This window comes from Rhinoraja longicauda, chromosome 34 (genome assembly GCF_053455715.1).
Source record: "Rhinoraja longicauda isolate Sanriku21f chromosome 34, sRhiLon1.1, whole genome shotgun sequence".
Taxonomy (NCBI): Eukaryota; Metazoa; Chordata; class Chondrichthyes; order Rajiformes; family Arhynchobatidae; genus Rhinoraja; species Rhinoraja longicauda.
In genome coordinates, this window is record NC_135986.1 from 11,832,073 (window position 1) to 11,846,837 (window position 14,765).

General features: G+C 48.5%; 1 protein-coding gene across 1 annotated transcript in view; it reads right to left on the reverse strand.

The window, feature by feature from the left end:
• The window catches only part of stag3 (STAG3 cohesin complex component), a 127,847-nt gene that overhangs the window by 86,758 nt on the left and 26,324 nt on the right, over nt 1-14,765 (reverse strand). The window contains exons 10-15 of the mRNA XM_078428188.1: nt 13,959-14,110; nt 11,422-11,495; nt 11,121-11,244; nt 5,452-5,550; nt 4,029-4,108; nt 1,412-1,519 (exon numbers count right to left, since the gene is read on the reverse strand). Coding sequence (XP_078284314.1) covers nt 1,412-1,519; nt 4,029-4,108; nt 5,452-5,550; nt 11,121-11,244; nt 11,422-11,495; nt 13,959-14,110 — 637 coding nt within the window. The remainder of the gene's footprint in view (nt 1-1,411; nt 1,520-4,028; nt 4,109-5,451; nt 5,551-11,120; nt 11,245-11,421; nt 11,496-13,958; nt 14,111-14,765) is intronic.

A 14,765-nucleotide genomic window follows, 5' to 3' on the forward strand; every position in this document is an offset into this window, starting at 1 on the left:
TACACACACACACACACACGAGGGACAACTTACAATTTTACTGAAGCCAATAGACAATAGGTGCAGGAGGAGGCCATTCGGCCTTTCGAGCCAGCACCGCCATTCAATGTGATCATGGTTGATCATTCTCAGTCAGTACCCCGTTCCTGTCCTCTCCCCATACCTCCTGACTCTGCCATTCTTAAGAGCTCTATCTACCTCTCTCTTGAATGCATCCAGAGAATTGGCCTCCACTGCCTTCTGAGGCAGAGACTTCCACAGATTCACAACTCTCTGACAGAAAAAGCTTCTCCTCATCTCAGTTCTAAATGGCCTACCCCTTATTCTTAAACTGTGGCCCCTTGTTCTGGACTCCCCCAACACTGGGAACGTGTTTCCTGCCTCTAACATGTTCCCAATGTTGGGGGAGTCCAGAACAAGGGGCTACACTTTAAGAATAAGGGGTAGGCCATTTAGAACGGAGATGAGGAAAAACTTTTTCAGTCAGAGAGCTGTGAATCTGTGGAATTCTCTGCCAGAGTGGGAGGAAACCGGAACACCCAGAGAAAACCCACGCAGTCACAGAGCGAATGTGAAAACTCCCTACAGACAGCACCTGTAGTCAGGATGGAACCCAGATCTCTGCTTTAAGGCAACAACTCTACCGCTGTGCCACCGTGCTACCTTGTGGGCCGATGAGCCCGTTTCCATGCTGTATTTTTCAATCACGCATTAGTAAAACCAGTACGTTAAGAAACCCAATGGAATGTTGGCCTTCATAACAAGAGGAGTTGAGCATAGGAGCAAAGAGGTCCTTCTGCAGTTGTACAGGGCCCTAGTGAGACCGCACCTGGAGAACTGTGTGCAGTTTTGGTCTCCAAATTTGAGGACGGATATTCTTGCTATTGAGGGCGTGCAGAGTAGGTTTACTAGGTTGATTCCCGGAATGGCGGGACTGTCATATGTTGAAAGACTGGAGCGACTAGGCTTGTATACACTGGAATTTAGAAGGATGAGAGGAGATCTTATCGAAACGTATAAGATTATTAAGGGGTTGGACACGATAGAGGCAGGAAACATGTTCCCAATGTTGGGGGAGTCCAGAACCAGGGGCCACAGTTTAAGAAGAAGTGGTAGGCCATTTAGAACGGAGATGAGGAGAAACGTTTTCAGTCAGAGAGTTGTGAATCTGTGGAATTCTCTGCCTCAGAAGGCAGTGGAGGCCAATTCTCTGAATACCAATTCAAGAGAGAGCTGGATAGAGCTCTTAAGGATAGCGGAGTCAGGGGGTATGGGGAGAAGGCAGGAACGGGGTACTGACTGAGAATGATCAGCCATGATCACATTGAATGGCGGTGCTGGCTCGAAGGGCCGAATGGCCTACTCCTGCACCTGTTGTCTATTGTCAACACAGAGCTAGAGTTCAACTTACTTAACGTAGACGAAATACCCAGCGGCCGCTGCAGTGGGGCGGTGGGAGGCGTACACCAGGGGGTACACACACTCACATTCCTCATTGCTCAACACATCCTCAGTATTCCTGCAGACAAAGGAGGACTTGCAGTTAAATAACATCATGAGTCAGTTCAATGCAGTTCCATAACATAAGAAAATAACTGCAGATGCTGGTACAAATCGATTTATTCACAAAATGCTGGAGTTACTCAGCAGGTCAGGCAGCATATAACCATATAACAACTACAGCACGGAAACAGGCCCGTTCGGCCCTACCAGTTCATGCCGACCACTCTCCCTGACCTAGTCTCATCTACCTGCACTCAGACCATAACCCTCTAATCCCCTCTTATCCATATACCTATCCAATTTACTCTTAAATAATAAAATCGAGCCTGCCTCCACCACTTCCACCGGAAGCCCATTCCATACAGCCACCACCCTGAGATGCTGCCTGACCTGCTGAGTAACTCCAGCATTTTGTGAATAAATCAGTTCCATAGGGCGGCACGGTAGCGCAGCGGTAGAGTTGCTGCTTTACAGCGAATGCAGCGCCGGCGACTCAGGTTCGATCCTGACTACGGGTGCTGCACTGTAAGGAGTTTGTACGTTCTCCCCGTGACCTGCGTGGGTTTACTCCGAGATCTTCGGTTTCCTCCCACACTCCAAAGACGTACAGGTATGTAGGTTAATTGGCTGGGTAAATGTAAAAATTGTCCCTAGTGGGTGTAGGATAGTGTTAATGTACGGGGATCACTGGGCGGCACGGACTTGGAGGGCCGAAAAGGCCTGTTTCCGGCTGTATGTATATGATATGATATGATATGATAACATCATGTGTCAGCTCAAAGCACCCTTCACCGCCCTCAAACAAGTACAATTATGTTCGGCACCATCTCAGGAGAGAAGGAATGGGTGACGTTTCGGGTCGGGACCCTGAAGGGTCTCGACCTGAAACGTCACCCATTCCTTCTCTCCTGAGATGCTGCCTGACCTGCTGAGTTACTCCAGCATTTTGTGAATAAATACCTTCGATTTGTACCAGCAGTTATTTTCTTACAGTACAATTATGTTGGTCTTTTCTCGCCCCCACTCTTCCCCTCAGCCCCCAGCACTTTCCGTCTGAAGTAGTCCCGACCTGCAACGTCACCTATCCATTTTCTCCAGAGATGGTGCCTGACCCGCTGAGTAACAATACAATACAATATATCTTTATTGTCATTGTACAGGGGTACAACGAGATTGGGAATGCGCCTCCCATACGATGCAATAAATTAATTAGCTAGTCAGTATTAATTTAAACAACCCAATGAAACAAATTGTAACAGTTTAAAAACAGAATAAAGTGCGAGTAGATCTGTGCCGGATCACTGTGCGATGTGACCATCCGGCTCAGCAGGACCGGTTCATAGCAGCTATGGCCGGTCCAGCTGGCCATAGCAACCCCAGCACTTTGCGTCTAGGTTTGTGGATGACACGAAGCTAGGGGGCAGTGTTAGCTGTGAGGAGGATGCTAGGAGGCTGCAACGTGACTTGGATAGGTTAAGTGAGTGGGCAAAGGCATGGCAGATGCAGTATAATGTGGATAAATGTGAGGTTATCCACTTTGGTGGCAAGAACAGGAAAGCAGACTATTACCTGAATGGTGGCCGATTAGGAGAAGGGGAGATGCAACGAGACCTGGGTGTCGTGGTACACCAGTCATTGAAAGTAGGCATGCAGGTGCAGCAGGCAGTGAAGAAAGCGAATGGTATGTTGGCATTCATAGCGAGGGGATTTGAGTATAGGAGCAGGGAGGTTCTGCTGCAGTTGTACAGGGCATTGGTGAGACCACACCTGGAGTATTGTGTACAGTTTTGGTCTCCTAATCTGAGGAAAGACATTCTTGCCATAGAGGGAGTACAGAGAAGGTTCACCAGATTGGTTCCTGGGATAGCAGGACTTTCATATGAAGAAAGACTGGATAGACTCGGCTTGTACTCGCTGGAATTTAGAAGATTGAGGGGGGATCTTATAGAAACTTACAAAATTCTTAAGGGGTTGGACAGGCTAGATGCAGGAAGATTGTTCCCGATGTTGGGGAAGTCCAGAACAAGGGGTCACAGTTTAAGGATAAGGGGGAAGTCTTTCAGGACCGAGATGAGAAAGTTTTTTTTCACACAGAGTGGTGAATCTGTGGAATTCTCTGCCACAGAAGATAGTTGAGTCCAGTTCATTGGCTATATTTAAGAGGGAGTTAGATGTGGCCCTTGTGGCTAAAGGGAGCAGGGGGTATGGAGAGAAGGCAGGTACGGGATACTGAGTTGGATGATCAGCCATGATTATATTGAATGGCGATGCAGGCTTGAAGGGCCGAATGGCCTACTCCTGCACCTATTTTCTATGTTTCTATCCAACGTTTATGGGTCAAATGCAGGCAAATGGGATCAGCGTAGATGGGGCAGCACGGACGAGTGGGGCCGAAGGGCCTCTTTAGTGCTCTATGACTATGACTTATCTCCTCAAGGCCAGTCATGGATCAATAATAAATCCTGGCCAGGCTAACAATGCTCACAATCTCACGGACGAATAAACAAAAAGGTGAAAATACTTACTGGAGAATGAGGGTCAATAGACCGACTGCTTCCACGGCAACATCATAATCCATGTCTAGGACCATGGACACCATCCTGTCCTGCATCAAAATCAAAAGGCAAAGAGCTGAATCCAACACCAAACTCTCAGCAACAAGGAGATAGACAGACACAAAAAGCTGGAGTAACTCAGGGGGGCGGGACAGGCAGCATCTCTGGAGAGAAGGAAGAGGTGACGTTTCCGGTCGAGACCCTACTTCAGGCTGAGAGTCAGGGCAAAGGGAAACGAGAGATTATAGACGGTGATATAGAGAGATATAGAACAAGTGAATGAAAGAAATGCAAAAAAGTAACGGCGTTGAAGGAAAGGTGGAGCCCACAACGATCCAATTTTAGCTGTGGGCTAGGTGACAACGAGTTGTACAGACAATGAAATTCAACAGGACGACATTGAAACTAGCACGACGACTAGGGTGGGTAGGGGGGGGGGGGGGGGGAGACGGACGGAGAGACAGGAGATGCAAAGATTATTTGAAGTTTGAAAAATCAATGTGCGTACCACTGTGTTGTAAGCTGCTCAAGTGAAATAGTGACCAAACTGATCTCCCGGTGGCTGAGCACTTCAACTCCCCCTCCCATTCCCAGTCTGACCTTTCTGTCATGGGCCTCCTCCAGTGCCATAGTGAGGCCCACCGGAAACTGGAGGAACAGCACCTCATATTTCGCCTGGGCAGCTTGCAGCCCAGTGGTATGAACATCGACTTCTCCAACTTTAGATAGTTCCTCTGTCCCTCTCTTCCCCTCCCCCTTCCCAGATCTCCCTCTAACTTCCTGTCTCCACCTATATCCTTCCTTTGTCCCGCCCCCCTGACATCAGTCTGAAGAAGGGTCTCGACCCGAAACGTCACCCATTCCTTCTCTCCCGAGATGCTGCCTGACCTGCTGAGTTACTCCAGCATTTTGTGAATAAATACCTTCGATTTGTACCAGCATCTGCAGTTATTTTCTTATACTAAGTGAAATAGGAGGTGCTGTTCCCCCAATTTGCATCTGGCCTCACTCTGACAGTGGCAGAGGCCTGGAGTTGAAACGCCAGTGACTACGCGCGAGTCCAAGCTGGGACTGGGGCCCCTGTTGTTAAAGACGAGCGTCTTATCAGATATCCACAGTCGATCCAAGACAGTGGATATTTTTAAGGCATAAGATGGACAAATTCTTGATTAAAACAGCTGTCAAGGGTTATGGGGAGAAGGCAGGAAAATGGGATTAGGAGGCAAAGATCAGCCATGATTGAATGGTGGAGTTGACGCGATGGGCCGATTGGCCTAATTCTACTCCTGTAACTTGTGAACTCTTGTTCCAAAATACCAGACGCAATCCCAAAGTTGCTTAATTCGCTCCCGACAAATCTCTAGTTCCGGGAAGAGTAGATGAGGCTTTGTACCTTGAAGCGGTTGGTGAAGAGTTCCAGCTTCTGGCTGATTTCCTTGCTTTCATACAGATGTCGGAGGGACTTTAAACATTTCAGTCTCACCTCCCGTTGCTGAAACAATGAAAGAGACAGGACAATGGGTTTAGGACCAAGGTGGTGCATGCAACATCATGGACAAACCAGAGAGAGGTACCAGTCAACTCTACAAAGAGACGACCTTGTATTTGTGGCACTGAACCGCAAACCATGGACCTCTATTGGAGCACGAATGCAAGGCTGAGGACCCTGCAGAGAACAATGATATTGCTCAGAGTTAATAGATAATAGACAATAGGTGCAGTAGTAGGCCATTCGAGCCAGCACCACCATTCAATGTGATCATGGCTGATCATTCTCAATCAGTACCTCATTCCTGCCTTCTCCCCTTACCCCCTGACTCCGCTATCCTTAAGAGCTCTCTCTTGAATGCATTCAGAGACTTGGCCTCCACTGCCTTCTGAGACAGAGAATTCCACAGATTCACAATTCTCTGGGTGAAAAGGTTTTTCCTCATCACGGTCCTAAATGATCTACCCCTTTCCACTGTATGTTGTTTCTTTTTTTTTCTTCCTAATCAGATGTGCAGCACTTTGGTCAACGTGGGTTGTTTTTAAATGTGCTATACAAATAAAATTGACTTGACTTGACTTATTCTTAAACTGTGGCCCCTGGTTCTGGACTCCCCCAACATCGGGAACTTGTTTCCTACCTCTAATATATCCAACCCCTTAATAATGTTATATGTTTCGATAAGATCCCCTCTCATCCTTTCAAGTTCCAGTGTATACAAGCCTAGTCGCTCCAGTCTTTCAACATACGACAGTCCCGCCATTCCGGGAATTAACCTAGTAAACCTACATTGCACGCCCTCAATAGCAAGAATATCCTTCCTCAAAGTTGTGTTCCGTTTTGGCTGAAACACAATACTGTTGTGGACACGATAAGAAGAAGAATTTAGTGCTCTCAGCCAAATCATTGATAATGATTGTGAATTGCTGGGCCCCAAAGTATCAAGCTCCACTTATCAGTCCGCCAAGCAGAGAAAGAACCATTCCTATAAAGTAGCAACATGACTTCCAGACTCTTCGACTCAATGGCCCGACCAACCGATGAAGACATACCATACAATTTTTAATCAGTCTGAAGAAGGGTCTCAACCCGACACGTCACCCATTCCTTCTCTCCTGGGATGCTCCCTGACCTGCTGAGTTACTCCAGCATTTTGTAAAATAAACACCTTCGATTTGTACCAGCATCTGCAGTTATTTTCTTACAAGACATACCATACATCTGCTTTAACACTCTGTCTATCTGCCAGGCATGGGAGTGAGGTGAAAAAAAGAGGAAAAGAACCGAGCAAAAAAACGGCTTTTTGATGGTTTACACAACGAAATGACCAGCTTCAAGCCTCTTTTCGTACATGTCAAAGTAAAAACAGACAGTACACAATGTGAATATGTCACTGTACACTAATAACATTTAAGTAAATTCACACATTAATTGATAATCAGCCCAAAAAGGTGGTAATTGGCCTTTCTGCTGTGTTTTATATTTTAACCCAGTCTTAATTAATTTAGTTATATAATCTTGCATTTAAATGTAATATTTACTCATTACAGTTCCACCACTGATTTTCTGGCACTCTTGGTTCCAGAGCTTTGCTGGTTTATCCAGCCGGCCGAGGAAGTCGTTCGGCTGTGGGGATAGATGTGGCGGCTCCAGCTGGGCTGGAGTTCCAGAGCCCCAGCCACAGGTTGCAAATTCAACCCACCGATCGGCCGTGGAAGTCCCGATGAGGGCGAGATTGGCTGCCTTGCCCAGTCTAGGTGCCACATTTACGGGGAGACTTCCAGGGCGAGCGGGGAGGGATTTCTCGCGGAACCCCTAGCGACCTCGAGCGGAACGAAGTCTATAAGTCTACAAGTCAAGTTCATTACAAGTCTATACATCGTTTATTATTTTTTCTTTTTTTTTTCGATCCGATTTCTCCGTTTATTTGGCAAAGTGAAAAATGCAGAAACCATGCAAAAAGCGCAGAAAAGTGATTTTAAAAACGCGTAAATCCGCGGAAAATTCACATGCCTGATCTGCGTTGCCAGGTTGAGGGAACTGTGGACTTAGACGCCAAGTTCCGTCTGTACATCCGTATTGTCGAGGGTCTTGCTATTAACTGTAAACTTTTCCTTTACAATTCAACCCCAAAATGCCACACATTGTACTTGCTTGCGTTAAATTCCACCAGTCAAGTCATCGCCCATTTCTTTGGCCGATCCATGTCCTGATCTATACAGTTTTCCACACTGTTTGCAACTCCAGCAATCCAGGTGTAATCTGCAAATGCACTAACCAACCCTTCTACTCCATTTCATTTACATATAAAATCCTTAAGGGACTGGACAGGCTAGCTGCAGGAAAAATGTTCCCGATGTTGGTGGAATGCAGTTTAAGAATAAGGGGTCGGCCATTTACGACCAAGATGAGGAAAAACTTTTTCACCCAGAGAGTGTAAGAAAATAACTGCAGATGCTGGTACAAATCAAAGGTATTTATTCACAAAATGCTGGAGTAACTCAGCAGGTCAGCCAGCATCTCAGGAGAGAAGGAATGGGTGACGTTTCGGGTCGAGACCCTTCTTCAGACTGATGTCAGGGGGGCGGGACAAAGGAAGGATATAGGTGGAGACAGGAAGATAGAGGGAGAACTGGGAAGGGGGAGGGGAAGAGAGGGACAGAGGAACTATCTAAAGTTGGAGAAGTCAATGTTCATACCGCTGGGCTGCAAGCTGCCCAAGCGAAATATGAGGTGCTGTTCCTCCAATTTCCGGTGGGCCTCACTATGGGAAGTTGTGAATCTGAAGAATTCTCTTCCACAGAAGGCAGCGGAGGCCAATTCACTGGATGTTTTCAAGAGAGAGTTAGATACAGCTCTTGGGGCTAACAGAATCAAGGGATATGGGGAGAAAGGAACGGGGTACTGATTTTGGATGACCAGCCATGATCACAGTGAATGGCGGTGCAGGCTCGAAGGGCCAAATGGCCTCCTCCTGCACCTATTTCATATCATATCATATCATATATATACAGCCGGAAACAGGCCTTTTCGGCCCACCAAGTCCGTGCCGCCCAACGATCCCCGTACATTAACACTATCCTACACCCACTAGGGACAATTTTTACATTTACCCAGCCAATTAACCTACATACCTGTACGTCTTTGGAGTGTGGGAGGAAACCGAAGATCTCGGAGAAAACCCACGCAGGTCACGGGGAGAACGTACAAACTCCTTACAGTGCAGCACCCGTAGTCAGGATCGAACCTGAGTCTCCGGCGCTGCATTCGCTGTAAAGCAGCAACTCTACCGCTGCGCTACCGTGCCGCCCTTTCCTACATATCTATTTATGTAGAACAACCTGTATCCACCTATCACTTGCCAGGCTTTGTCTTGCCCCTCCCTAATTCCCCCTCGCCTGAAGAAGGGTCTCGACCCAAAATTTCACCAATGCATGTCTTCCAGAGACACACCTGGACACTTTCCACTAAACCCTTTGTTCTCTACAAGAAGGCCAGTTCACAATCCAAACAACCAAGTCACCGTCGATCCCTTCCATCTTAATCGTTTCCATCAGCCTACCATGACCCATCCTATCCCTTTCCATAATCATTTTCACTTCACACTGTTTTCACCCCTCATTCTTCTTCTGGCCATTCTGCAGATACTCAGTGACATCCTAGACCCTTGCAACAGGGAGGCAGTGTGCTACCCTGGAATGGTGTATCTGACCGCAAAACACGTGTCAGTACTTCCATTTCATGAAACTCATAGAAACATAGAAAATAGGTGCAAGAGGAGGCCATTTGGCCCTCCGAGCCAGCACCGCCATTCATTGTGATCATGGCTGATCATCCACAATCAGTAACCCGTGCCTTCCTTCTCCCCATATCCCTTGATTCCACTTGCCCCTAGAACTCTATCCAACTCTCTTTTAAATTCATCCAGTGAATTGGCCTCCACTGCCTCTGTGGCAGAGAATTCCACAAATTCACAACTCTCTGGGTGAAAAAGTTTCTTCTCACCTCAGTTTTAAATGGCCTCCCCTTTATTCTTAGACTGTGTGTGGCCCCTGGTTCTGGACTCCCCCAACATTGGGAACATTTTTCTGCATCTAGCTTGTCTAGTCCTTTTATAATTTTATACGTCTCTATAAGATCCCCCCATATCCTTCGAAACTCCAGTGAATACAAGCCTAGTCTTTCCAATCTTTCCTCACACGGCCGTCCCTCCATCCCAGGGATTAACCTGGTGAACCTACGCTGCACTGCCTCAATAGCCAGGATGTCCTTCCTCAAATTAGGAGACCAAAACTGCACACAGTACTCCAGATGTGGTCTCACCAGGGCCCTGTACAACTGCAGAAGGACGACTTTGCTCCTCTACTCAAATCCTCTCGTTATGAAGGCCAACGTGCCATTAGCTTTCTTCACTGCCTGCTGTACCTGCACGCTTACTTTCAGTGACTGGTGTACGAGGACACCAAGGTCTCGTTGTACTTCCCCTTTACCTAATCTGACACCATTGAGATAATAACCTGCCTCCTTATTTTTGCAAAGTGGATAACCTCACGTTTATTTACATTACACTCCTTTCACTTGTCCCTCCACTCCTCGATGCAGGTAAACCACGTGGTGTCACGCCTGGCCTGGGCGCCCTCACCCAGCGTCCAAAAGCAAAGGTCTCTTAGTGAGTAGAGTGGGCAGTGCGAAATCTAGACTGCCCAGCTGCCGCACATTGGTTGTGTTTCAGTGTTTAGTTTAGAGATATCAAGTTCAAAGTTGAAGTTCATAAACACTTTATTTGTCCCTGTGGGGCAATTTACAAAGGCACGTGGAGTAGTACAAAAACTATTGGGTGGGGGGGGGGGATTACCAGGGTGATCAGTGGGACAGGGGTGGTTGGGAGTTGAGGAGCTGAACAGCCTTGGGGACAAAGGTTGCCCTTCTCCTCTGTGTCTCACAGCCTGGGCAGTGAAGCTGGCGTCCTGAGGGGAGCCACTCAAACGCAGGGAACAGGACGTGTGAGGGGCCCTGTAAAACCCTGCCGGCTGACCTTAGCATTTGCTGGTCGCATAGGGTGGAGGGACAGGGCTCTGACAGGGAGCCCAAGGTCAGTGTGGGAATGGGAGGGTGAGTTTTGCTTTGACCGTGAAAGGAAGTGAGCATCCAGAGAAATCCATACCATCCACCCATCCTACTAGCTGCACCACTGTGCCACCCCTATCTATATACTTGTTTGTTTGTTCCTGAACTACAGCCAAAACGGTACACGATAGCGCGGCAATTTTAGGCCCACCTTACTCACCGTCGTCCCTTTGGTGCTAATGGAAGAACTTTCATTGAAATCGGTGTTATATATTTTAAGTTGTTCACATTTTAAAGTTTAAATCTATCTCCTAGGGAGGGAGGGGGGGGGGGGAAGATAAGGGGGTTGAGGGGGATGGAGTGGGGGGAGGGGAAGGGGGGCAGGGGGGGGGAGGGAGGGAAGGGGGAGGGGGAGAGGAGAGGGTGCTGCACCAATGCAGGAGAGGTTTGGGCCCAACGGGTCCACTTGGTCTAGTTCATCTCGAATGTTAATACTTCACCAGTACCTTGTCATGAAGCATCCAGCCGACATACTTCAGGTAGCTGTCATTAAGAAATGAGTCACTGTAGCGCTTCATCCACACGCCAATTTCCTCCATACAGACCGCCCGTATCTCCGCAATCAAATCCCTGCCAAATGAGTGTTAAAGGTGAGACGGTACATGGCTATGTGGCACAACACTCCTCACCAACACCTAGATAAGTGTATTCAATGGACAGTCACGGGCACACGCTCGGTACAAACGCCCCTCGGGAAGACAACGGGGGCGCAAAAGGAACGCAAGCATTTAAGTAGCTGCAACGTACCGATACCTATGGACGAACACTCCCTTAAAGATTGCATTCATCATGTTCTCAACCTCCTCCTGATTCTGCAACATCTGTAAAATAAGACAAGATAGCCATCACACTCTGAAATAAGCCAGGCAGAGCACCGAATCATAAAAGCGAGGGTTGGTCTAAGACTGTGGACCAGTTTGTTAGCCCGTCAGATAGCCCATCGACCTCTGGGAACTGGTAAATGTTACACTGACTAACACCACTAGAATCTCTGTCTGGGAACTGGTAAATGTTACACTGACTAATACTGCTGCACAGCTAGAATCTCTGTCTGAATGGGGAGGCAACAGAGGCAAACGCATTTTAAAGCAGAGAGAAAACACACAGACACCTCACTGCCTGGCAACTTATCTCCTCGTTTCTGCCGCACATGTAGACACACACGCACACCCGTGCATGCAGAGTGCGGTTTCTCATTGCTTGGCTGCAAACCACCATGCATTTCTGCCACACACGCATAGAGAGATACACACACACACACACACAAACATGAAGACAGACTGCAGCTTCTCATTCCTTGGCTGCTGACTTCCTTGCGAGCAGACACATACACGCACACACACACGCAGGCCGACTGCTGGGTCTCATTGCTTGGCTGCTCACCTTGTGTTCCAACACACACGCACGCACACCTGCCGTCTCATTCCCTGACTGCTCACCTGCTTGCATGCAGAGAAGCACATACACACGCGCATGCACATCCGTGCAGGCAGAATGCCCTCTCTCGTTACTTGGCAGCTCACCTCATTTGGTTTCTGCCATTCATGCAACCACACAGATACACAAGTGCATACACACACACCCGTGCAGGCAGACTGCCGCCTCGCATTGCTAGGTTGCTCACCTTGCATTCCCGTACACATGCAGACACACACACACACCGGAGCAAGCAGACTGCAGTCTCTCAAATTTGCAGATGATACTAAGCTGGGGGGTAGTGTGAATTGTGAGGAAGATGCAATAAGGCTGCAGGGTGACTTGGACAGGTTGTGTGAGTGGGCGGATACATGGCAGATGCAGTTTAATGTGGATAAGTGTGAGGTTACTCACTTTGGAAGTAAGAATAGAAAGGCAGATTATTATCTGAATGGTGTCAAGTTAGGAGGAGGGGGAATTCAACGAGATCTGGGTGTCCTAGTGCATCAGTCAATGAAAGGAAGCATGCAGGTACAGCAGGCAGTGAAGAAAGCCAATGGAATGTTGGCCTTCATAACAAGAGGAGTTGAGTATAGGAGCAAAGAGGTCCTTCTACAGTTGTACCGGGCCCTGGTGAGACCGCACCTGGAGTACTGTGTGCAGTTTTGGTCTCCAAATTTGAGGAAGGCTATTCTTGCTATGGAGGGCGTGCAGCGTAGGTTCACTAGGTTAATTCCCGGAATGGTGGGACTGTCGTATGTTGAAAGGCTGGAGCGATTGGGCTTGTATACACTGGAATTTAGAAGGATGAGGGGGGATCTTATTGAAACATATAAGATAATTAGGGGATTGGACACATTAGAGGCAGGAAACATGTTCCCAATGTTGGGGGAGTCCAGAACAAGGGGCCACAGTTTAAGAATAAGGGGTAGGCCATTTAGAACGGAGATGAGGAAGAACTTTTTCAGTCAGAGAGTGGTGAAGGTGTGGAATTCTCTGCCTCAGAAGGTAGTGGAGGCCAGTTCGTTGGATGCTTTCAAGAGAGAGCTGGATAGAGCTCTTAAGGATAGCGGAGTGAGGGGGTATGGGGAGAAGGCAGGAACGGGGTACTGATTGAGAGTGATCAGCCATGATCACATTGAATGGCGGTGCTGGCTCGAAGGGCTGAATGGCCTCCTCCTGCACCTATTGTCTATTGTCTATTGACTGCTCACCTCGTGTTTCTGCCGCACAGAGACACACACGTGTAGGAAACAACTGCAGATGCTGGTTCAAATCGAAGGTAGACGCAAAATGCTGGAGTAACTCAGCGGGGCAGGCAGCATCTCTGGAGAGAAGGAATGGGTGACGTTTTGTGTCGAGACCCTTCTACTGACTGAAGAGGGGTCTCGACTCGAAACGTCACCCATTCCTTCTCTCCAGAGATGCTGCCTGACCCGCTGAGTTACTCCAGCATTTTGTGTCTACTCACACGCACACGTGCAAGCAGACTGCCACCTCCCATTGCTTGGTTGCTCACCGCCTTGTTTCTGCCACATGCATCGCGTCTCTGTGATGCGCATGCACACCCATGCAGGCAGACTGCCTCTAGTTGCTTGGCTGCTCACCTCGTTTCCGCCACACATGCAGGCACACACATACACAAGTGCATGCACACCCCTACAATCTCATTGCTTGGCAATTCACCCCTTGAATTTCTGCCACACATGCAATCACACACGCATGCACACAACACACACCCATGCAGGCAAACTGCCTCTCATTGCTTGACTGCTCACCGCCTCTTTCAGCCACACATGCAGATAAACATGCGCGCGCACACACACTCGTGCAGGCAGACTACCGCCTCTCCTTGCTTGGCTTCTCACCTCCTTGCTTTTCTGCAGCAGCATCTCCAGACGGTCGTTGGCCCTCTTGCCTGCTGCCTTGTTCCGCTCGTTGTCGTACTGCCGCTGGTTGTTGTCCTGGTGGACGCGCAGATTCAAGGCCACGTCCACCAGAGCCGTCATCAGCTTCATCGCTGCAAGCACCAGAAGCCGAGTATTGCAGGCGCACAACAGGAGGCCACCGGATGCTCCCGACCATCTGCACGCACCCACCCACCCGCCCACCTCCACTCCCCTGGAAAGCCCAGGTGCCAAAGCACCCACGCTAGTGGAAACGCCAGGCACCAGACCCCTTACAGGAAGCAACCCCAGAGCAGTGTTTAACTTTTGGAGCTTTGCGTGAAGTTATTTGGAGTATTGTGTGCAGTTCCGGCCGCCCTGTTACAAGAAGGTTGTGAGGCTTTAGAAAGGGTGCAGAGGTGGTTAGGTGGTTTACTGAAATTACTGCCACAGAAGGTAGTTGAGACCAGTTCATTGGCTATATTTAAGAGGGAGTTAGATGTGGCCCTTGTGGCTAAAGGGATCAGGGGGTATGGAGAGAAGGCAGGTACGGGATACTGAGTTGGATGATCAGCCACGATCATATTGAATGGCAGTGCAGGCTCGAAGGGCCGAATGGCCTACTCCTGCACCTATTGTCTATGGGTGCAAGGAACTGCAGACGCTGGTTTACAAAAAAAGACACACAAAGTGCAGGAGTAACTCGGCGGGTCAGGCAGTAATGCCAGAGACATACGGCCTGGCCTTCTGAGTTACTCCAACACTTTGTACTGTTCCTTCAAAACCAGA